This window comes from Acanthochromis polyacanthus, chromosome 9 (assembly GCF_021347895.1).
Source record: "Acanthochromis polyacanthus isolate Apoly-LR-REF ecotype Palm Island chromosome 9, KAUST_Apoly_ChrSc, whole genome shotgun sequence".
NCBI lineage: Eukaryota > Metazoa > Chordata > Actinopteri > Pomacentridae > Acanthochromis > Acanthochromis polyacanthus.
The window spans coordinates 41,206,039-41,230,041 of NC_067121.1; the positions used below are offsets into that span (position 1 = coordinate 41,206,039).

General features: G+C 42.1%; 1 protein-coding gene and 1 long non-coding RNA gene across 6 annotated transcripts in view; one reads left to right on the forward strand and one right to left on the reverse strand.

Moving 5' to 3' along the window:
* Positions 1-4,597: 4,597 nt before the first annotated feature.
* The window catches only part of asph (aspartate beta-hydroxylase), a 37,478-nt gene continuing 18,072 nt past the window's right edge, over positions 4,598-24,003 (reverse strand). For 4 of the 5 annotated variants that reach the window (XM_051952893.1, XM_051952894.1, XM_051952895.1 and 1 more), the window contains 8 exons: positions 19,581-19,676; positions 17,990-18,070; positions 17,795-17,883; positions 16,555-16,671; positions 10,018-10,666; positions 9,235-9,258; positions 9,087-9,119; positions 4,598-7,350 (listed from right to left, as the gene is read on the reverse strand). In XM_051952893.1, coding sequence (XP_051808853.1) covers positions 7,343-7,350; positions 9,087-9,119; positions 9,235-9,258; positions 10,018-10,666; positions 16,555-16,671; positions 17,795-17,883; positions 17,990-18,070; positions 19,581-19,676 — 1,097 coding nt within the window. In that variant the 3' untranslated portion in view covers positions 4,598-7,342. The remainder of the gene's footprint in view (positions 7,351-9,086; positions 9,120-9,234; positions 9,259-10,017; positions 10,667-16,554; positions 16,672-17,794; positions 17,884-17,989; positions 18,071-19,580; positions 19,677-24,003) is intronic. The other variant, XM_051952891.1, reaches the window with a different exon arrangement.
* On the forward strand, positions 14,070-15,496 carry LOC127535314 (uncharacterized). Its single transcript, XR_007944155.1, has 3 exons — positions 14,070-14,691; positions 14,909-15,120; positions 15,338-15,496. It is a non-coding gene; the product is annotated as an uncharacterized LOC127535314 (long non-coding RNA).

A 24,003-nucleotide genomic window follows, 5' to 3' on the forward strand; every position in this document is an offset into this window, starting at 1 on the left:
CACATGGAAAGTTTGAGGCAGATTGGAGCATGCAGAGGAGAGTTATACAGCAGTTGATGTTTCATGGCGAAGCATCAAAACGCTGATGGTCGCCATGGCCACGCCATTTGGCTTCTGGTTAAACTTTTGATAACTTTTCCAAACCAAGTCCTGCTGTGTGGACTGACAAAATTTCAGGTCTCCTGGAATTATCCCCTAGGAGGTATTAACTCTCAAAATGAGAAAAATCATCAAAAATCTCACAATTAATCCAAGATGGCCGACTTCCTGTTGGGTTTAGGACATGGCTCCAAGAGGCTTTTTTGTGCGTCCTGATGTGCTCTATAAGCCTCCCAAATTTCATGGATGTAGGTGAAACGTGCTGGGGGGGCTGTTTGTTAAAAATACTGTAGGGGGCGCTATAGCATGTGCAGTGCCGAGATGCATACAGTGTTGTTCCTTGGGTCAATGGTGATGTGTGTGGTAATTTTTGTGAGCATTGGAGTATTCCTAACCTGTCAGAAAGGGCTTTGTTTTTCATGGCGATATTTGGTTGCTACGGCAACAGCGTTACATGAAATGTCACACCCTTCACAGTGTGTGATTGTCAAGAGGTGAAGACTCGACTGACCAATTTCCAGCATGATATCACCAAGTTTGGGGCCATTGTACCTGAAAATATAAGGCCTTAAACTTACTATTACCAACAGGTGGCGCTATGACTTTTTCAAAATTTATGAGTGTGGATGTGTTCAGACTGGACCTGGTATCCAGCATGTGAAGTCTGAGGCAGATAGGATGTTGTTCAGCTGAGATATGAATCGTTAAATTTTCATGGCGAAACATCGAAATTGGTTTGGCCGCCACAGACACGCCCTTTGATGACAAGTCACCATTTTCACTGGGATGCATCATCAATGTGTTTAGGCTGTTGTCACTGCATTTGAAGTGAATATGATCAACTGGGTAACAATAGGGCATGAAAGTGTAAAAGATGTCTATTTCCTGAAACCACAAGGTGGCGCTATGACTGTCAATGAATATCCCTATGTGGATGACATCAGGACAGGACTGTCATCATACATGTAAAGTTTCAGGCAGATTGGAGCATGTTGAGAAGAATTAGACACCACTTCCTGTTTCATGGCGAACGATCAGTTGTTTGAGGCTCCGCCATGGCCACACCTTTTGGCTTCTGGTTGAGTTTTTGATAACTTTTCATCAGAAAGGTCTGGTGCATGTACTGGCCAAATTTCAGTTCTCTCAGACTTATCCACTAGGAGCTATAAATTTTGACAAATGTACAGCAAATTCAAGATGGCCGACTTCCTGTTGGGTTTAGGGTGTGGCTGTGATTGACTTTTTGGTGTGTCCTGATGTGGTGCATATGCCCACCAAATATTGTAGCTGTAAATAAAACACTGTGGAAGTTGGCCTAATGACCACTGTTTCAATTTTGCAGGTGGCGCTATAGAGCCATTTTTTCACACATATGCGCAACTCCCATAAAATATCAAATTTTTCGCCAGTCCTGATGTGCACGCCAAATTTCACGCGTTTTGGTTCATGATAAGGCCGCCAAAAAGGCAAGTCATTTCCCGAGGAGCGATTAAGTTTGAAAAATTTACAGCAAATTGAAGGTGGCCGACTTCCTGTTGGGTTTAGGGCGTGGCTGTAATTGACTTTTTGGTGTGTCCAGATGTTCTGCATATGCCCACCAAATATTGTAGCTGTACATGAAACATTGTGGCAGTTGGCCTAATGACTACTTTTTCAAGTTTGCAGGTGGCGCTATAGAGCCATTTTGCCACGCACATGCGCAACTCCCATAAAATATCAAATTTTTCGCCAGTCCTGATGTGCATGCCAAATTTCACGCGTTTTGGAGTATGATAAGGCCGCCAAAAAGCCAATTTACTTTACGGGAGAAAAAAAAAAAAAATAATAATAATAATAATAATAATAATAAACCCTAGGGTTTCAATAGGGTCCTTGGCACCGCTGGTGCCTTGGACAGTCGGTGCCCTGGCACCGCCTGTCCTTCGCACCCTCGGTGCTCGGACCCTAATAATAATAAACCCTAGGGTTTCAATAGGGTCCTTGGCACCGCTGGTGCCTTGGACAGTCGGTGCCCTGGCACCGCCTGTCCTTCGCACCCTCGGTGCTCGGACCCTAATTAAACACAAGACATTTAAAACTACAAAACCAAAAACTAACGATCTGTGCCTCATATTTAGTGTGAGGTCACGGTCCTGAAAAATTTAATCCAAAGTTTCCTCACTAACCCCCCATCCTGTTTATTTTTCACTTTTTTTACAAAATGGAATAAAAGTCCCACAAACCTGAACCGTCTTCACGTCTGATTCACTGGATTTTGGTGGAAACATGATTAGAAATGTAGAAAATTAAACAGAAAGTCTTTACAAATCCAAGAGACTTTTAAACAGTTTTTTTTTCCATTTTGCCTCTGAATATAGTCCTGATTTGATAAACCCATGCAGAGCGCCCAGCAAATAGGAACCTTCAGGGAACGTTCCTTTGTGGTTCACTGAAGGTTTCTAAGACTTCCTTGTAAAATTCTACAAAAATTCACCTTAAACAGTCCAGGTGTGGAATAAAAGAGTAACGGTGAATAAAAAAGAAGAATGAATACTAAAGCTGAAAGGCAGAGCTCCTGTTCAAAAAGCCATTATGATCCTGACCAACAGCTATGTTCTGACAAAAAAAATTACACAAACAAGAAACAAAACAACAAAATAATAGACAAACAACACAGCTGCACAAAACGGAAACACAAAACGACAAAACTATGAGACAAACAACAAAAATCAGACAAAAAAGACTGAAAAACAACAAAAACAGACAAAATATTACAAAAATGAGACACAAAACGACAAAAGAACAATGAGCAATCTAGTATTTTACTTTATGATCCAAACAACTTGTCACGGTCTAGAAATGATTTTAAATTTATAGTTTTACTAATTTACAATCTGCAGTTAATGTCTTCTCTGTAATTTTTACACTTTGAGGACCGGATTGGACCCTCTGGAGGACCACTTTTGGACCACGGGCCTCATGTTGGACACCTCTGGTTTACAGTATTCAGCTCTCCAGGTAAAACTAATCTAGGTGTATTTATAACAGTCAGTAGGATGTCAGAACAGTCAGACCCCTGGTAGATGTAACGCTGTTAGCATAAACCTAGCTCTGATGTAAACACTAACGCTGTGCTCGTTTTCCGCAGTGATCTTAAACATCTCTCTGTCGCTAACTTCTTACCAAAGCTAACTAGCTAGCCGGATATAGCTGCTCGCCTTCCTCGATTTCATTCGTGTGTGTTTTACCAGAATATTCCTCGCAGAAGCGGAACCTCCGTCCTCCGGTCACCGGTTCTTCTCTCCGTTTAAGCGGCCCGCTTCTGTTTTGGCGTATCTCGCATTGCATGCTGGGAAGAAATGGGAGCAACGCTCTGCTGTGATTGGTGAATGAGTTAAGGCCGTGTCATGTGATTGGTTGTTGCGACGCGTCAGAGAAGCTTTCGTCCAATCGTTGGATTGATCCGGGAGCTTGCCCAAAGTCACATGGTGTCTGAAGAACCAATCAGAATGTTGGCTTTCCCCGAGTAGGAACTTAGTCAATGTTTTTCACGTTTTATTTATTTACTGTATTATTTTATGTAATTAACGTTTTATTTAATAATATAAAGGAAATTTAGTCCCTCTCAGCATCACAAAGAGGCGATTTGACCAAAATCGAGTATAAATCAACTGTTGGATCTCTATTCAAATGGAAGAATAAGAAAAGAACATTGGAGATGTCTGTTGGAAATCCAGTTTTTAGCTTGTTTTAGGAGGCTGTAGTGGTTAGCACTTTCGCCTTGCAGCAAGAAGATCCCCGGTTCAAATCCCGGCCTGGGCCTGGGATCTTTCTGCATGGAGTTTGCATGTTCTCCAGGGCCGGCCCTAGGACTTTGGTGGCCCTAAGCAAGATTTTTTTTTGTGGCCCCAAAACATGCACAGGGCAACTACCAAATCATGTGCACAGCTAGTAACTGGGTTAAAACACACATGCACATGATTAACAGCATTAACAGATTTATGTTTTATTGGAATAAAGACAGGGACAAAATGCGAATCACACACTTATTGTGGTGTGGCCCCCTCTAGTGGATGTGGCGATAAACAATGGCATAGAGTGTTAATGCCAGCGGCCAGCCCCGATGTTCTCCCTGTGCATGCGTGGGTTTTCTCCGGGTACTCCGGCTTCCTCCCACAGTCCAAAAACATGCTGAGGTTAATTGGTTACTCTAAATTGTCCGTAGGTGTGAATGTGAGTGTGATTGTGTGTCTGTATATGTAGCCCTGTGACAGACTGGTGACCTGTCCAGGGTGTCCCCTGCCTTCACCAGAGTCAGCTGGGATAGACTCCAGCACCCCCCATGACCCTAGTGAGGATAAAGTTTGTTTTAGCTTGCGTCTGAATGAAGTATTCCATGTGCTGTTCATATTATTATTAATAATAATCTTTCATAATCAGGTTGATTGGTTCTCATTCTGATCGGTAAAATAACTTTAAGGATCGTCAACAAGAACAAAATAAAGCAACAGAAACAGTCTTTGTTGTCCCAAACCTCTTATTTATTGCAGCTCCCAGAACAGATCATTTACAGAAAATGGTGCCGCTTCCAATCTCCTTGAAACAATCCATCAGTACTTTACAATAATTTATTGACCACAGTAAGTCTGTAGGACTGAATCAGACAGCAAAACCATGAGGCAAACAGAAGGTCGGTAGTTTTCTTTGTGTTATTTCTACCAGCTCCTGCTATGTCTGGAACAAATCCACCCTCTACAGCTGGGACACGACTTCTGATCAAACATGAGCCATGAGAAGCTGGACGCCTGCTTCATGTTGCTGCTGCAGCCGTTTATCTGCTGCTTTTTGCTTTATTGCTCATCTTTTTGTCTCCTTACACAATCAGAGTTTGTCCTGAAGTAGCGCCCATCCACAAACAGCTTATGGCTTCATAAAAAGCTTCCTAAAGCATTTTCAGAAAGTAGAGTTCTTTTTTTTTTTAAATTTCTCCAAGTTCTTTTTAAAAACGTTCCTTTTTTAAAAATCTAGAAGCTCTCTCTTGGTAAAGACTGTAATCTTCAATGTTAAAAAGGTTTTACGCTTCACATCGACTTACAAAGAGTTAAGAAGTAGAAAACCAGCTAGTGTTACAGGGAAAGAAAAAAACTACAAAAACAACTACTGAACACGACTGGAATGTGTTTCATCCCTAACAAACAACGTGGTTCTTACAGGAAGTCAGGACTAGAGACACCAAAAACCCACTAAATGTAGTGTGTTGTAACAACTTCTACACATCATGTAGGGCTGGGCGATATGGCCAAAAAATAAAATCTCTATTTTTTTAGTCATCTTGGACGATTACGATTTTAATGGATTTTTGTTGTTTCTTTGCGGTCTGTTTGCTATGGCTAGTGCTAGCCATGCAGCACTCCTGTAGCTGCAGCACTCTTCCCATTCTTTAGGATGCCTCTGTCCGAGGTGCTGAAAGAGGTTAGTTGTGCTGCTACTCTTCGTTTTCACAGTACTTTTGCAAACCTGGCACATGACTGTAGTTTGCTCTGTGTCAGTCTTGTCAAAGCCGAACCACTTCCATAGAATCGATGTAACATGAGGCCCTTTTCTCGCGACCAACTCTTCGTCTGCTGTTCTGTCCGCCATGACGGAGGTGTGAGTGTTTTGGTGGAAGGAGATGAGAGGCGGAAGCAAACGCCAGTGCACAAGTCGTGAAAGGCAGAAGAAGAATCTGTTATATATTTAAGCTCGCCTCGATTTTATGATTTGGCAAATTTTCAAATCGTCAGGTTTTAAAAATGCGAATTAATCAAATTAATTCGATTTATCGCCCAGCCCAAACATCATGTACTGTCAAGTGTTTCATCATCTTGTGTGGTGCTCAGATTTCATCCCATACGGGGTCATTCACACGTTAAACAGGAGCACAGAAAAGATGTTTACCTGCAGCTCTGGCCACAAAAACAAGAAAGAAAATGCTCTTATTTGGCTAAACATGTGGAGGTGTGTGTAAGAAGATGTGGAAAACACACCGAGATCATTTCTGTTGTCAAAAAGAAAAGAAAAAAACGGGACAGAAAATAAAGAAAGTTTCCCTTAAAGTGAAGTTACTGACGATAAAAACACCTGGAGCTCCTCAGGAATGATCTGATTAACCCGGTGTGAGCCACACGTTTGGAAAAGTGTGGCTCACACGGGGTTAAAAATGCTTTTATCCTGCCTGAATCTGCAGGGACCCGTCTAATCACTGGTGTGTTTGGGGGTAAAAGAACTTGGGCACCATTCGTGGTCCTCATTAACGTCACAGTTCAAAGAGCTGAAGTTTAACTTATTTGATGATCTTTCAATCAAATGAGAAAATACAGAAAAAACAAAACACACACACACACAGAAGGAGAGTTCAACACAGATCTAACATCTGACACTACGGCTCACAGAGAGGAATGATTTGATCACAAACAGACTCCTCTGGATCCACACTAAGTGGAAACTGAACATCTTTGCATAGAATCTCCACCGCTGTGGAGCCGATTCTCTACATTTCTAAGTAATTCTGCAATAAAAGGGGTGCAGAGGTTTGATTCAGAGAACAAATGAAGTATTTTGTCTCCTCCGCCAGCAGGAGGAGACATTCTGCAGCGTTCACAGTGAGGTTTGTGATTTCTACAAGCGTGAAGCTTCTGAACCTTTAAACACCAGAGTCTGTTATGAAACCACAGATTCGTGTTCAGACGTCAACTTTGGCCTCGTTTTTTTAAAACTTGGCCTCAGAATTTTGCTCCAGGAGGCTAAATGACGTCACTGAAAACGTAAAGAAGTGTGAACCGGTTTGATGTCACGCTTCTTCAGATTTGAGACTCTGGTTAACCGGCTATATACACACACACACACACACACACACACACACACACACACACACACACACACACACACACACACACACACACACACACACACACACACACACACACACACACACACACACACACACACACACACACACACACACACCTGAACACAAATGGAAAAAGGTCTCTAAAAGGAGAGAAAGCAGAAGAACGATGAAGGGTAGAAACAGGAAGTACCGTACTAGAAAACAGTTCATCGTGTCACATTGAACTAAAGGGGGTGGGGGTGGGGGGGGTTGTCATGACAACTCAATCGTTTCTCTGGAGGTGGAGAGATGCATCATCGCTCTGAGCATGCTCAGATGGTGCTGATGCAGCATCAGTGGGTCCCGGCTCCGTCACCGTGGCGACCGCTGCAGCCTCTACGTTTCTGAGGGAAACAAACAAACAAACAAACAGGAAGCGTTGAGTTTTAAACACCTGAGCAGGTGTGTCTGTAAATGCTACTGAACTAAACAGACATGATGACGGTTCATGGTCCCATTTATTACCTAGAACTAAACGTTCTAAAGACGTTCTCCTCATGATGCAGCAACAGAAAGTTTTCATCTGAAGGGTTTACGACACGTATGTTTAATTATCCAGAAGCACCGATTCATTCCCTCATTTCAATCCCAACACCAAAAACACATCTGTTTAAAACTGCCTTTTCCATCTGATAACTGCTGTCTGTGGTGGGTTACGTTCCAGAACCCGTTATGGACGGAAATATGAGAAGCAGCGACCATATTTCTGGATTTAAGGCTTTATAAACCCTCGTACACCACAGAGCAGCACTATGCTGACTGCTGATGCTACGCTCTCTGAGCCAATCACAGCCCGGCGCTGGACGCTACGCATTTTATTTAGATTAAATAATCTTTTTATATGTTTCAATTATCATTTTTCATATATTTTTTTTACAGTGTTTTCATTTTTTTTAGGCTAGAAAATGCTTATTTTATCTGTAAACTAATTAAAATAACGTAGCCGGTCTGTGACTGAACTGTGGTGCTGCAATGCATCATGGGAGTTCAGGATGTTTTGGGTTTAAATGTCATTATTTTGGTTTCTGCTAGTGTTCCAGTGTTTCATTGTGTTTTTGTGGTTTATCAGCCTCGGTAGTTTGGTTCAGTGTTCTGTTGTTGACCTTCACTTCCTGTCACATCTTCTATAATGCTGCTTCCTGTGTGTCAAAATAAAAGCATCTGCCAGTTGCAGAGAGCATAAAAGGCAGCTATTATTTCTCCAGTTCACCACAATAATAAATATAGAAATATACCTAAACACTGCAAAATCCTGCGATAGAGAAAAATTCAAGACACCAAATGATGTTTAAAAGTCTGCAATGTGGCGATGGAGCGCTGTGTGTCACATTAAAACTGTTCATCACTCAGTTTTTCACTAAGAGGCAGTTAAAGGCTATTTAATATCAGCTCTATATACCTCCACAAATAAACTATGAATGTGTGCCACCATCTGTAAGTGTCAGACTCTTATAAATAAAACCTTCACGACGACGCATACTCAGAGCATAAATGAACGTTGAATAATCTCAGGGAGCATTTGGAAAAAATCTATTATTAGGGCTGCACTGATGGACAATCCAATAATCCTTTCAGTCAGTTTTTAAGCTAAGTTTAATGTTTAAAGTGTCACAGGTCAGAGTAGATTAAATATCTTTGGGTTTTGGACTGTGATGTCAGCTGGGGGATTCTAATGAGGTATCTGTAGTTTTAGATCCATTTTAATCAATGGCTGGCCTTTAATGAGCTTTCTAGTGACAAAAACAGCAGATAACGTGTTCACAGTGCAGCTGACTATCAGCTCCACGTCCACAGCAGACCTTCTTCTGCTCTCATGTTTCATCACTGAGCAGCAGATTTAACTCTAAAAGCTCTGCTGCGTATTAAAGCCACATATTCACACGTTTTCTGTATGTCCTCTCTTCACCCTACAATCTATGAAGTCTCATCCTGTTACTCAAACTCTATTAAACTATTAAACTCCTCACAATGGCAGCCTGAGTATGTATAAATATAAATACATATACACAGTGGAGAACAGGAAATAATTCTAATATAGAATGACTGTGATGACAGGGAACGGACTGATTGTTCAGTTTACCTGTGGGCTCATCCTGAATGTGTTCCTCTGCTGCTGAAAAGAGGAAACACACAAAAAAAACATGAAGAATCCTCAGAAAGCCTCTGAATGGACGTTTGTTCACTTAAAGCTGCTTTGGCTCTTCAGAAGTTCAACAGACTGTTTTTACCTTCTGCTGCTTCTTCTTCTGTCTCTGTGGAGAACAAACAACAGAAAACATTTTCAACCATTAACAGCTCCTAAAACAGACATCATTAATGCAGACGTTCAGTAGGAAGTGAAGAGCAGAGAACCAGTCCTGGACTCTTCTCTAGTCTCTTACTGAACTTTAGTCTGTACTTAAAGTTTAGTTATCAGAGCGACTGATGAAGTTTCTTTATCCACTGACCTCTTCTAATGCTGATATTGAGCAAAAGGAATCACAGGACGTTACTGAAGTCATTTATGACGGTATCTGACCATCTGAAACAGGAAAAGCTGTACTCTGCATCACTCTGAGCTCTTTGTGAGGTCATTCTGCACACGACTCCTTTAAAACCCTTGAACTTTTCAGACAGCTGTTGGAGTTATCAGAAGATCAAACTAAACTCCAGTTACAGGACTGCTGTGGTAAAGAGCTTTTCATCTCCATCCTGCCTCAGAAATGCACCACAGCTCTGAACAAACATGGAAAAAACCTGGAAAGCTTTTTATATTCAGACATCCTTGATTTTCCAGTTGCTCCTATAACGTTTTATTTTCTATAAATGACTGAAACACAAAAACATTCATTTTAGTTCTTTCATCAGTTTGTTTCAGGTCTTCTGGAAGATGATTAAATCTGGATCAACAACAAACATCCAGCAGCTTAAAAGACGAGTTTTGGTGATAAATAAACTTCTGTAAAAACACCTGAACTCTCCATCATCACAGTCACAAACTGATCTGCCTCTTTCATCTCCCTTCTTCTTACCTGCTTCTGTCTGCTCCTCCATGACTTCTTCAGGAGCTGCCTCCTCTTCAGCCTGCTCCTCAACAGCTTCTTCTGAAGGAGCTGCATCCTCTTCCTCAGCTGGTTCCTCAGCTGGTTCCTCAGCTGGTTCTTCAGCTGGTTCTTCAGCAGGTTCATCTGCAGGTTCATCTGCAGGTTCATCTGCAGGTTCATCTGCAGGTTCATCTGCAGGTGCTACCTCCTCTTCCACTGCTGCTGCTACATCTTCAACGGCTTCTTCTGTAGCCATCTCCTCCTCAGCAGCCTCCTCCACAGGTTCCTCTGAAGGAGCAGCCTCCTCTTCACCTGCTGCTGCTGCTTCTTCCTCTACAGCTTCTTCTAAAGGTTCAGCCTCCTCTTCAGATTGCTCCTCAGCTGCTTCTTCACCAGCTTCTTCTGCGGGAGCACTGTCCTCCTCTACAGCGTCCTCCTCGAGTTCCTCCACCGCCTCCTCAACAGGCTCTTCAGCTGCAGCCTCCACCTCCTCTGGTTCCTCCTCAGCTGCTGGTTCCTCCTCTGGTTCCTCCTCAGCTGCTGGTTCCTCCTCTGGTTCCTCCTCAGCTGCTGGTTCCTCCTCTGGTTCCTCCTCAGCTGCTGGTTCCTCCTCTGGTTCCTCCTCAGCTGGAGCATCCTAATGGAGCAACATTTCCAGAAATGAGTAAGAGCAGCTGTTTATGTCACTGAGATGTTTTTGACTCTGTGTTTTGGTGTCGTTTACTTCTTTTTAAGTCATTTTATCAGACAACACAAAAACTGAGCCACAGTGAAGCCTGATCATCACACGATCTGTTAAACTGAGGATGGAAGGATTTACCAGAGGAGGACGCATCATAAGGACACGATTTAGGCAACAAAAAGTAAAAAAAATATAATTTTAGAAGGCGACAACTCGTTTGATATGTAAATATTCAAGTTGTAAAGGACACAGTAAACGGTCAGACATGGATTATAATCTGCTCAACAGAAGATACTGACAAACGAAGGGAGTATTTCCAGCAGTTGTTGAGCTGCTGCTCTGACCGACTCAACAATGAACAACCTTCACGTTACAGCTTCTAATTCTGTAGACAAACGACAGTAAAAAACTAGAGTGATGTATTAAAAGACGATGTTTGCAGATTCAGGGACTAACATGGGTTAATGCTCACTCTGTATTAGACCTGCAGCAGGAACATCACAGCAGTTCTGATCTGTTTATCATTCATTTCAAGACAAAATCTATTTTAATTTGTGCCTAAAACATTTGCAAAAACCTACACCAACATAGAGTCCTCCTCATTTATTAATTATAATTAATCATTTAAAACAATAGTAATGATGCAGGAACAGCTTCATTCATAATTTGAACAATGTAGAGGAGTTCTTTCTTTATGCCTCCACCTGTTTGACCACAATAAACGGTGCAAGAAGCAATCCTCAGAAACAAACAGACGTCCAGCTGCTTTCTACTGAAGCTCTTTGGAATCTACAGAGCTAGCACACCGAGATGGGACCAAGTCACACATGTGCAAGTCTCAAGTAAGTCTCAAGTATTTTTTCTTGGGCAAGTCAAGTCAAGTCACATTATTGTAATTTCACCTGCAGAATATGATCTTAATAAAGTGAAAAGACAAGATATAAGTAACTATCAGTAAACATCACTGGCTAATGTGCCCAACATGTTAAAACGATAATTTGGATTTGCTTTGTAAATACTCATGTTCAGTAAAATACTACATAGAATCAAACTAAACAGTAATAACATCATAAAATTATTTATTGTAAATTACTGATAACACACACACACAAAATGAAATGATTTTTGAACACTGCATTAAAACAATGAAAACAAATAACAGCTAATATTAAACTTCGTTAAAGTCCTACTCTCTCTCTCACACACACTCTATCTCTCTCACACACACTTTCATGTGCACACATATACTCACCCTCACACACACTCTGTCTCTCACTCACACACACACACACACACGTCTGGTTCTTATATCCCCGTGGGGACCTACCATTCACTCCCATTCATATCTAACCCTAACCCTAACCTTAACCCAGACCAAAACAATGGCGAACCCTAAACAAACTTTTTTGCACTTTTACTTTTTTCAGTAAAAACAACATGGCCAAGAAACACTGTTTTTACTGGACCTCATTTTTAATCCCCACCGTGACGCGAGTCCCCACTGAGATAGCACGGAGTCAGGTCAAAGTCCCCACCGGTATAGATAAACACATAAACACACACACACACACACACACACACACACACACACACACACACACACACACACACACACACACACACACACACACACACACACACACACACACACACACACACACACACACACACACACACACACACACGGGCTCTGATATTAATAACAAATTGACAAGCACTTATGAAGAGAATAACATTTTTTAGTAACATTGATTGTGTGACGGCGCACTTTACCCACGGCAGCAGCTCATCCCCCCACTCCTTACTGTCATATTAAGCTAACATTAGCTAAAATGCCACTAACCAGACAATGTAAACGGGCTCTGATAACAAACTGACAAGCACTTATTGGGCCGAATGGGTCTTCCAATGTCGGACGAAATCTGACGTTGTCGTCTGACTGTCTGTGATTTTCACGTTGCACGTCTTGCAAACTGCTGTTCGTCGTTTACCGTCTTGATAGAAATCCTGATACCCGAAGGTGATTACCATGTTGATATGCGACGGTGGGCGCTGCCGTGGAGGCCCCCCCAGAGGGGCTGATTGATACGGCAAACCGATTTCAAATTAAAAGCTTATGTTCGACTATCCAGTATTTTACATATCAACGTCATTCAAACTGAAAACATGATGTGAATAATAATAATAACACTCAAGTCATTCAAGTCATCGTGTCTCAAGTCAAGTCAAGTCCCGAGTCTTTAACTTCCAAGTCAAGTCGCAAGTATTTTTTTTTTCAAGTCAAGTCACAAGTCATTAAAACAGCGACTCGAGTTGACTCGAGTCCAAGTCATCAAGTCTCAAGTCCCCATCTCTGCTAGCACACAGTAGAACAGAGAAGGTGAACCACTGATGTAGGGCTGCAACTAACGATTACTTTAATAATCGATTAATCGGTCGATTATTTTTTCGATTAATCGATGAATCGGATTTAAAAAATACATTTTTATTTTCCGTCTCTTTATTCAGAAATTGAAGATTTGGAATGACAGAACAAATAATATGATTGTAGTGAAGCCTTTGTCTTCAACCATCAGAGGCCTCATGTCAGTGACGGTCATGGTGAGGATGCTCTCAGTCAGTCAGCTGCTTTCTGTGGTGGACATGATGTCTTTCTATCATGAAGCCTGTTAATGTGATTCATCCTGCCTCACTCCAACACAGACCAGTGTCTTCACTCAGACTTTGTCAGAAAATTAAAACTTGAGGCTCAATCTTTAAATTATTACCACCCCTGTGTGCAAGTAACGTTTATTTATAATACATATCCAAACCATGCTGAAGCTGATTAAAGTAAAATAAAACGCGTCTCTCACAGTCACACACTGACATTAATCAGCTAACAAGCAAAAGCTAGCATCAGGCGAGCTAACAGAGATAGGCTACTGACGTTACATTCCTTCACTTTAAAGTGGAACAAATGCAGGATAATGTAGTGACTGTAAGTGTGTGTCCACTAGATGACACACACCATTTGTGGCATGATGGTCTGGTTGGTGCGTTTCCAGCTGTGATGCGGTGTGTTTACCTGCAGCTCATTTGCATAAAGTAGACTCGACTTCTACTGTCCTTAAACATCTAAGCTAGCCTTTGGTGAACTAAAACAAGGACAGCATCAGCTGCTGCAGCTTATTCACCTTCAAATGATTTCAGAAATATTTTTCGTTAAAGTGTTTTCGAAATTATACATAAAGTCTGACGCCGAGCCGCTGTGTTTATCAGACTCATCTGAGGGACAAATGACGTATATATAGAGCTAGACCGCTCACTGGCCGCTGAGAGGCGGTAAATAGGAGCTGACTTCCAGTAGTGGTAAGACGTGATGTCAGAATGGAACGTCAGCACGGTATGTGACTTTGTGTTTCGTGATTTACCAAGGTACAGTAAACTTCTGTGTTGGAATCAAGTCACAATGCTTGAAATACGTTGAGAACACCAGACCAGGAGGCCCTAGACCAGCACTGGCTGGGTTTTTCAGTGACTGCAGCTGAGCAGACTCTCCTCAGGAGAGTCCCCAGTTCGCTGTCATGCTCATGGCTCACCATTCCCCCTGTGCCTGTGGTCTCACTCTGACCTGTGACGGGTGACAAGGCTATTTTTGTCATCAGAAAATATGTGTTAATGAACTAGAAATCTGTTTGAGAAGGTGAACAGCACGGCATGATCATATCTGACACTGACAGTGCATACGTCGCTGCATAGCACATAGCAGTTAGCACTTCTGCTAGCTCCTTCAATGCCACCAGTTTGTGATTCCTTCTCTGGAATGTAAGTGAAAGGAAACGTGCTGACACTCACCTTGCAATCATCACATCATGAACCTGTTAATTTAAGTGTCTCTGTTGTTATGGTTTCAGGTGGGTGTGGCTAATATCTGACCATGGTGAAGTCGTGTGCTGCCATCTCCTGCACCAGTCCATTTGTAACATTTCCTTTCATAAGTAAGTGGCTCTTTTATGTGGGACATTCTGCCTCCAATTTGCTCTGCTTCTTTGTTTGCAAACAGAAACTCCTTCTGACCTTGTCTTGAGTGCTGCACTCAGCCAGTTTAGCTGAATCACTAACTGTACAGTGTAAGCTGGTGTGACTACCAGTATTCAATGACAGTCACAGTGCATCATTGTCTATGGATGTATTATAATATGCCACACATTTCAGGTTTCCCAAGCAGTCCAAGGACAGCACACTGAGAGATCAATGGATACAGGCCATCAGTAGAGAAGCGATGGGGACCAAAAGGAGATGATCATAATTATGTCTGCAGCAACCATTTCAGGGAGGAGGACTTCATCCTCTCAAAACATGCTCAACACAAGCTTCTCAGGCCAGGAGCTGTACCATCCCTCAGTTTGGGGAAACCAGAGAAAAAGGTTATGTTCTTTAGTTGTTAATGGTTGCTCATTATTTCAGTTTAGTACTTTTCTTTTTTTTGTCAGTTTGTGCGGCTATGAAATTGATTCAGGATCGGTTTTTGGCTTTCATAGTGATTTGCAGTCATTCATTGTGATGTTTTCTTTCAGGTATTGGTGAAACAGAAACACATCTTTTGGGAATTTGCCATGTTAATTTTTTTATCAAATGTTTTAGATCGCAGTGAGGACAACCCAAAGCAGCCCGGCAGCAGTGGCATTATACCAGCACATGGACATGGAGCCTGAAGAGGGCAGTGCTGCTGTTAGTGAACACCATGCATACTGTACAGACAGCGACAACCTGAAGAGGAAGTAGGCAGAACGTGTGAAGAGGCTAAATATGAAGGATAGTGGAATGGAGGCTCTGTGTTTGCTATTATACGAGTGTGATTGCTGTAGAAACATGCCTTGTGCTTTGTTTTTATCTTTTTCAGTCAGTTGGTGTGATGAAACAACACAAAGCGTGTCATCAAATAGGCCAGAACTAGTCATCAAACACTGAAACAGTACTGTTTGAAAGGATATCAAAGGGCGTGCCATTGCTTGTCTGTGAGGGCTAAACAACGCTGTGATTGCCGTGAAAACGTGCCAAGGACAGAGATTTTATTGTCTGCTAACAGTAAAAGCCGTAACATAACACATATTGTCCCATCAGTGATGACAAGCAGGCCTTGAAGTTGGTGTATTCACACAGGATCAAATAACGCGCTGATTTACCACGGCGCCGCTGCTGTCCACCAAGCAGTGAGCGGTCTAGCTCTATATGTACGTCATTGAGTGGGACGGTCAAGCTGAAAGCGCGGCCACATGACCACGTAAGTGGCCCACTCGTGACCGTCCGCCGTCCGTGCGATGTTCAGATGTGTGTTGCCATGTGGGAAAATCGCATGTAGTGAACAAGTGGCATGTTTTTTTTTGTTTTGAGAAACTGTTTTCTCCGTGTTAGTCATGTTTCATTAGTTGAATTTACTCTTCCTTTGAAAACACCTCCTCTGCTCTGCCTCCACCTCACTCTGTTCAGCTCCGTGACGTATGAATCACGCAACACAACAAATCGATAATGCAATTTGTTGCCAATGCTTTTAATAATCGAGTATTATCGATTTTATCGAGTCGTTGATGCAGCCCTACAGTGATGGATTAAAACTGTAGCAGCCATTTATTTAGACTGGAAGGAGCAGGTCTAGATTCCTTCTTCCTCTATGTGAGACAAGGCCTGTATTAGTACAACAGTTCAGATTTACAAACCACTGTCTGCAGTTGTAATGGGCTCACATCTTTCACCACACAGTACGGCAAACACATTTCAGTCTACTAGTGTACCATAGTCTACCATATAAATGAATCTGGAGGTAATCATGTCCCCAAAGCACAATAACAAAATCCACGTACCTCCTCAGCAGGTAGAGGCTCCTCCTCCACAGGTAGAGGCTCCTCCTCCACAGGTAGAGGCTCCTCCTCCACAGGTAGAGGCTCCTCCTCCAGCACCTCTGGATCCTCCTCAAACACCTGGAAAGGAAGCCACCACCAACACGTCATTAGTAGCTTTACATGTGAGTTTGTTTCATTTGGATGTCGTTGCAGATGAGCGGCTGTGCTGCCTCTCATATTTACAACATGAAAACCTGTGAGAAGCAGCAGCAGAATGCACTCTGAAAAGCAGAGACTTGCAAACATTAAAATGTACAAAAATGCACACATGATGAAAGCTCCTGTTAGAAAACACAGACAGTGACTTCATTTGCTGCTTTATTGATGCTGGACTAATTAAATGAACATTAATCTTCTTGTGTACATTTAAAATACTCCGTTTGAAGCAGGAAGTTGAAAAGTCCGTCCCTCCAGGAATTCATGATGGAACACAAATTCAACCAATCTTCATGAATTCTGTGCGACCTCACAATTTTGTTCCGCCTCCCGTGAGTTCCACCAATCATAGCAGTCCCCAGCGCTGATGTAACGCACGTATGTCACCGAATTCACTTCCTGTTTCTGGTCTGAAGATGCACACGTCCCATTCTAACGTCTCATTTACCAACAGGAATTACTGCTGAAGACGTAAAAACAAATGTGAGCTCTGAAAGGATGAAGGGAAGTTAGATTCATTAATGGATGTCACGAGCCGTGTGTGTGTGTGAACACACGTGTGTGTGTGTGTGTGTGTGTGTGTGTGTGTGTGTGTGTGTGTGTGAACACCAGGATGTGAACTTAACTTTTTAATCCACTGACAGACGTGTCCAAATGTCATCCATTCAACAGTAAATGATCACTTAGTGCCTTAAATCTACCAACCACTGCAGGTTAAACCAGGATCTGGCCGTGGTGTTCCAGCTCGTGGAAATGGGTTGGAGCGTTAAATAATTAGTGTAGGAATAAATATTGTCAATTAAAATGTTGAAACATGTTCTAAAAGCTGAAAAAATGTCTCCTGCAATTTCATCACAACAAATAAGCTTAAAACATGACAATTTCTTAGAAAAGCTGCCGTGAATTCAGACATTTTAGGGCCACAGCAATCTGGAAAAATGCCCTGAAATCCTGGAGGGACTGAAACGTACCAAGAAAAATGTGAGTCTTATTTGGACACGGTTCCCCTGAAGGTCTCATAAAGGAGAACCTGGTCAGTACTAACCTCGGTGGTCTCCACAGGCTCTGGTTCTGGTTCTGGTTCTGGCTCAGGTGCGACCACCTCAGGCTCCTCCGCTACCTCAGGTTCAGGCTCTAGAGAAAAGAAGCAGAGATTTAACAGAATCCCATTGATCCTGTAAACACTAAAATGTGACCACCACGAGTCTGGATCAGATCTTCGTATTTATCCATGACGTACCTGGAGGTGGAGCAGACGTGTCTTCTGCCACAGCAGCTTCAATAACATCCTCCACTGGGACGGGGTCAGGCTCAATGACGGCTGCAGATGGAACACACGAGGTTCAAGAAACAGGAAGTAAGTTCATCTCTAAAACAGAAGCACACGTTGTGATACCGGTCTGGCCTTAAACGGTGCAGGTTTAGAACTAAGACTAGCTGCTGGATCTGGTCCACATCTGGAATGAAGATGTGGTTGTAAATGTTTACAGGATCAGACTAATTCCTGGGTAGATGTTCTGTGGGTCAGACCAGGAAGAATCTGGAGATGAAATCATAAAGTGAGGGAAAACCTCATGTTTGACCGTTTGGTCAATATTTATTTATAATACTTCTGAAACAGGAAATGCTCTTTAAGATGCATTTTACAGTGAATTTTTTGCACAGAGCTACTTTTGTAATGTTAAGTACGGTCTTTTTAAATTCTCCCCTCGTGCTTTTATCCACTGTGGATTTGCAGTCCTAAATAAGGTTCATTTAGCTTCATTCCTTCATACATGTCATGTAGTTTCTGGGACTTTTACAGCCTCAGGTGTGTTAAAAACAGACTCAAATACAAATGAGCTTCTGGCATTTCAACAGCAGGTATGTCTGCAATAATTTCCTGATGTCTGACCAGGTTTACTGAACGTTTTCTATTTAACTGCTTACATTCAACTTTAAATGCAGTTTAAAGAGTCAGCAGTGATAAACCGGTCAGACCTGAGGTAGGACTTCATACAACCTGAGATACAGGTTTAAATCAATCAGAATCTAAATGAAAGAAGTAAATTCAGCTCCAGTTTAAATTAATCATAGTCTGATGAAGCCGCTGTGTTCAGGCAATGTGAATAACGTTATTAAACAGTCTGATATGAATGAATCCACTGTGGATCTGTGTGACTTCTGGCTCTGAAGGCAGCGCTAGAAAAACAGATTTTCCTGCAACAACCCTAAAAGAGCCGAAAACAGACTTTTTGTGAATTAATTTTTGGTGTTGTAGCACCTTATTAAATGAATGGAATGCTTCTTTTACCACAATCTTTAAAAGCTATTAATTATTTGATCAGTTTCTGGAGAACACAGCTGCCAGGAACCCAAAACACACAAAACATGACAAAAGGCTGACATCACTGATGATCAATCCAGAGAGTTAGAAATGATTGTTGTTGTTCTATAGAAAAGTGCTTTTGTTTCAGATTGAGGTTTAGACATTTCTGATCTACAGTGTAAAGAAAAACACTCTGAGGAACAGACAAATAAAACAGTTCTAGTCTTATAGATGGACTGAGCTGACAGAGGGACAGTAAACAGTAAATCCAGCTGACTGGCTCATTAATAGAGTTAAATAGAACCACAAGCATGTTAAAGTCTATTTCCATCTAATAATGACTGCTAGTTTAAGAAAACAGGTTTTATCAAGTTCTTCAGCTGTAAATTTAAGCATACTTCAGTTCTAGTCGTCTTCTTGAGACGTGTTTAAAGTATGCAGCTTTGAAACTCAAACATACAGTCTGAGATCAGTGTCCTCTCTACCTACCAGCAGAGTTTCTGTGTGGATATAAACACGCTACCTGCTCGTTCTGGTTCTGGTTCTGGGTCAGCGGCTTCCACCGGGGCGGCGGCATCTCCGCTACGAGCCGAGACGAGGACGGCCTTCTCTTTGAGTCCTACATGAAACGATGACAGGGAGTTGGCAGGACGTAGATGATCGTTATCAGAGAAGATAAGCCAGATGATTGGACAATTCCACACGGAAAAAATAGCTGCATTGCTCGTATTTCTGGACCCCAGTAAAAGTTTATTTCATGGAAAACTGGGAACATCATCTGCACAAAACGGCTTGGGTTTCCTCTGCTGGCACTTTAAAGGTGAGTTTACTGTTGTAGAACCAAACGCTGACAGAAAACAGCTGTAAAGTTCTACACAGTTCTGTTCAGCTCTGGATCAAACATGAAAACCACCAGGACCACTGACTGTCATCTCCTGCCTGTATTTATTCAATTTAATGTTTTTTATTTGAGCTCATTGCCCCCCCTCTGTACTGCACTTATCTGGCCTCTTTTGCATGCGTTATAGTTTTACGTGTACATTCAGTTTTATTATTTATTGTCGCTCATTCGGCTGGTTTTAATCCACCGTCCAGAAGCAGCTGCTGACGTTCTCATCATGCTTCCATGTATGATGGAAATAAAACTATTCTCTTCTCAAAAGTCAGGCTGATAATCATTAAAAGACAACAAAATGTACACAAATGCCAAAACGTCCAAAATGAAAATAAATCAGACCATGTCTTACTGACAGGACACATATTTAGAGCATCCATTTAAATATCCACAATAAACATTAATAGACCAATCTGTAAACTGTCTGCAGCTTGAGGCTTAAATAAACAAGTTCATTAGTGGTTCCCAATAAGTTTAATTACTATTACAGACATCTCAAACTTCTCTGCTCAACATTTATCACTTGTTTTGTACCAGTAGCATCTTCTGTTTGAACTCTGTCCACGCTGTGTTCTGCACTTCACTTAATGAGCCGTCTCTGATGAAGTCATTCTAATTGGTGCATTTTATCTGAAGAGTTTCACTTCAACATCAAACCCTCTGTGGCGCCTGGAGCCTCTGCTTCACCCATTTCTGTGCTTTATGTTTAAACACAACCTAAGTTCTGTTTAATTTCCTTTGTTTAGTATTTCTGAAGTGTTTTTCATGTAAATGTAGAAAACACGGCATGTATGCAGAGGAAGCTTCAGCTGGGGATTCTTTCAACCATTCTTGAATTCTTCAAACATCCGATAAACTCCCAAACATTTCCTTTACACTTTAAAAAAAACAGCACCTTCATGGATCCAGAAACTTTATTGACAAAAGAAAAGAACATATTTGTCACAGTGAAACATAAAATCCCCTAATTTAGAAAAAAAACTCACATTTTGTCACAGGTTTGTGTAAACGGTGGGCCAGTAACTGAACTTTAATCAGACCTAAACATCATGAACAGTAAAGTACATCACCTTAACATCAGTGCTTTACAGCATCACTTCTTCTATTTCCTGTCGTTTCTGTTCAACCTTTCTTCCCAGTAAAATGACAAAACTGGTGTGAAACAGTGGAGGCCGGCTGCCTGCAGACAAACCGAGTGTAGCTACTCTAGAACTGATGTTCTGAGATGTTTTTAGGTACTCTCTTATGTTTGCTATTAAAAGTCACACAGAAGCAATGATCTAGCTCCAGAACATGAACAGAACTATGAAACCGGTAATTCTGTCACATAATGTTTCATGTTTTAAGTTTCTTCTGTTGTCGTTGTACTTATAACAACTCATTGATTCGCTGGATAAATGGCCTTTATCACACATTATTTATTGTGATTTAAAACACTTTTTTAATAACCTACGAGCTGATTTGTGCGCCGTGCCTTAGTGACAGATAAATGTGAAATACTCAGTACGTAGATCCAGACAGAGGCCTACCAGAGCTGGAATCATTTCAAATCGCTCAGTAATATAAACATGTTCTCTGCTGCATCTGACCAATGAAGTCACACTCCTCTAAACCATCTAAAATTATCTAAACTTAAAACCTAATCCTAGAATAAAACATGATGTGGAGTCTGACCAAACCTTATGCAGCCCTCTGGGATCAGTCTATTCCTGTAAAAACTCCTCACCTCTCACTTCATTTCTTGCCTCCTCTGTCGGCTTTTCTTTTCTTTCTTTTCTCTCTGGAAGACTCCTTCCCTCCCTCCATGTCCTCTTCCTGTGCTTTCTTTCCCTCTCCTTCTGCCCTTTTCTCTGACTTCTGCTCTTTCTCTCCTCCTTTCTTCTCTTCCTTTTCCTCATCCGGTTGTTTTGCCTTTTCCTTGTGTAGTTTCTCCAGAGCCTTCTCCAGCTCCTCTTTCTCCATCTTTTCTTCCTCCTCCTTCAGCCTGGTGGCCACTCTCTCCTTCACTCTGGCTGATATCTCCTTCCTGCCCAGCTCCAGCTCCTTCTCCTCCTCCTCCTTGGCCAGGAGCTGCCTGACTTCGGCCAGAGCCAGCTTAGCCAGCTTTTTGGCTTCTACACGTTCATGGATGATGGCCAGCTGCTGCTTCAGAGCTTCCCGAAGCTTCCAGCCCACATCTTTAGTCGTAGAGGTTTCTGAGACGGATGTCAAACAACACAGTTTGGTTTCTCGCCTCTCGTAGACTCATTATGGGATGCAGGGCCATGCTCTGGTTCTGTTACTGGACATCAGCTCAATGAGGAACATTTTCATCCACAACCAGACCGTTGCCATGCCGTAATGCTCTTAAACGCCCATCCAAGCAGCGTGCAGACTTTGGAAACAACACCAGTTTTCTAGAACAAGTCTAAGTAGGTATTAAGGGCATTCTAAAGTCTGGTACTCTGCAGGTAAAACACACGCTTCACTTTCCACTCACAGGCACTGAATTAGACTGATATCTTCCAAACACCACAAATCAGCTGTTAGAAAACTAGATATTAACTCAGAACTGCTTTTATAAACTCAGGAGTTCATTTTCAAACACACCTGCAGGGTTTTAGTTTGTTTATCAGTGAAACACACTCGGATATTTTAAGCCACACTGGAAGAGCACATCTTCATGCAGGAGGCTGCAGGACCATACCTTTCTTAGCTCCTCTCCTGGCCTCATCTCCAGGTTTTTCATCTGATGTACACAAAGACAAGAGAAGAGTTACACCCTCCTCCCCGTTACATGGAAAACCTCCGTTGTTGTTGTACACGTGAAGCCATCAGTCTTTTACACAGCAGTTCATCCAGCAGCAGCTTTGCACAGCTCCATGAACTGTCATCCACCAGAAATGCTGTCTGAAGCTAATCTCAGCCTCAGGCAGCAGCAAAGCCACAACTTTACTTGGTGAGAACTTTGCTATAAATCACAGACAGACTGAACTCCAGTCAAACGAACTCCAGACTGAAACCTTAACCTGGATGTTATTCAGGGCCATTTGCTGATAAAAAGCCACAGTCTGACCCACAAAAGCAACACATTTCCATGGACAGTGCAGCAAGAGGACACAAGGGCAAATATTCCATGTCTCAACAGCAACCATGCAGGGAAACTCTGCAGGAAAACCAGAAGATTTACGACTGGAACACCAACTTCTAGTTCTATCAACTGATGACTGCCCTTAGAGGATCAACACAGAAAACTAAGTGGTTGTTTAAACTGAAAACTGTTCATCCATTGCTTCATAACGACGGCCAGCATGAAGCAGCAGTTCAGACATTCCAGCACAAAGCAAACTAAGAGGTCTGAAGCCAGCAGCCCACCACAGAAAACTTAGATCCTCTGGTTCCTGCTTCTTTCCTCCGTCTCCTCTTGAAAACAGGCACTGGGAGTTCTGGTTGGACTGGAAACAGATTGATAATACAGAAAAGACAGATGGAAAAGAAAGCGGTCTGAACGCTGTAGGAAATGCTTTTCGACTGCATCTTTACCGTCTCTGATGTTTTAGAAACTAACGGCTGCAGAACGGGCCGTCTAAAGTTCCAGCAGACAGAAATAAGAAGAACACCATGGAGGTTAGTCCTGGACATTCATGCAGCTTTCTCCCTCTCCTGTGAGCCACGATGATCAATACTTTTACTGATCCAGAGTCCTAGAGCCGAGCACCTAAAGGCTTTGAAGCAGGACTGAATACTTTAATGTGATCCTGTAATTGCCTGGGGACCAGACAGCCTTTATATTGTGTATTACAAATACACACAAAGTCAGTCTGGAACTGCTCCATTGAACCAAATCTAGCCCAGAGGCGGGACTACCGATCACAGCTTGAATTGGAGAGAGCCAATCAGCGTAACGCATGTGTGACGCAATCACTAAGCGACCTAACAACTGCTTTTCCGCCATGATATTTTGTAGTTTTAACAGCTTCCTTCACCGTACAGGGGTCCTGAGGAAAATCTAAGCTCTCCCTTTCAACAGTGGAGGGCAGCATTACGCATTCTATCGTACAGCCTGTACGTA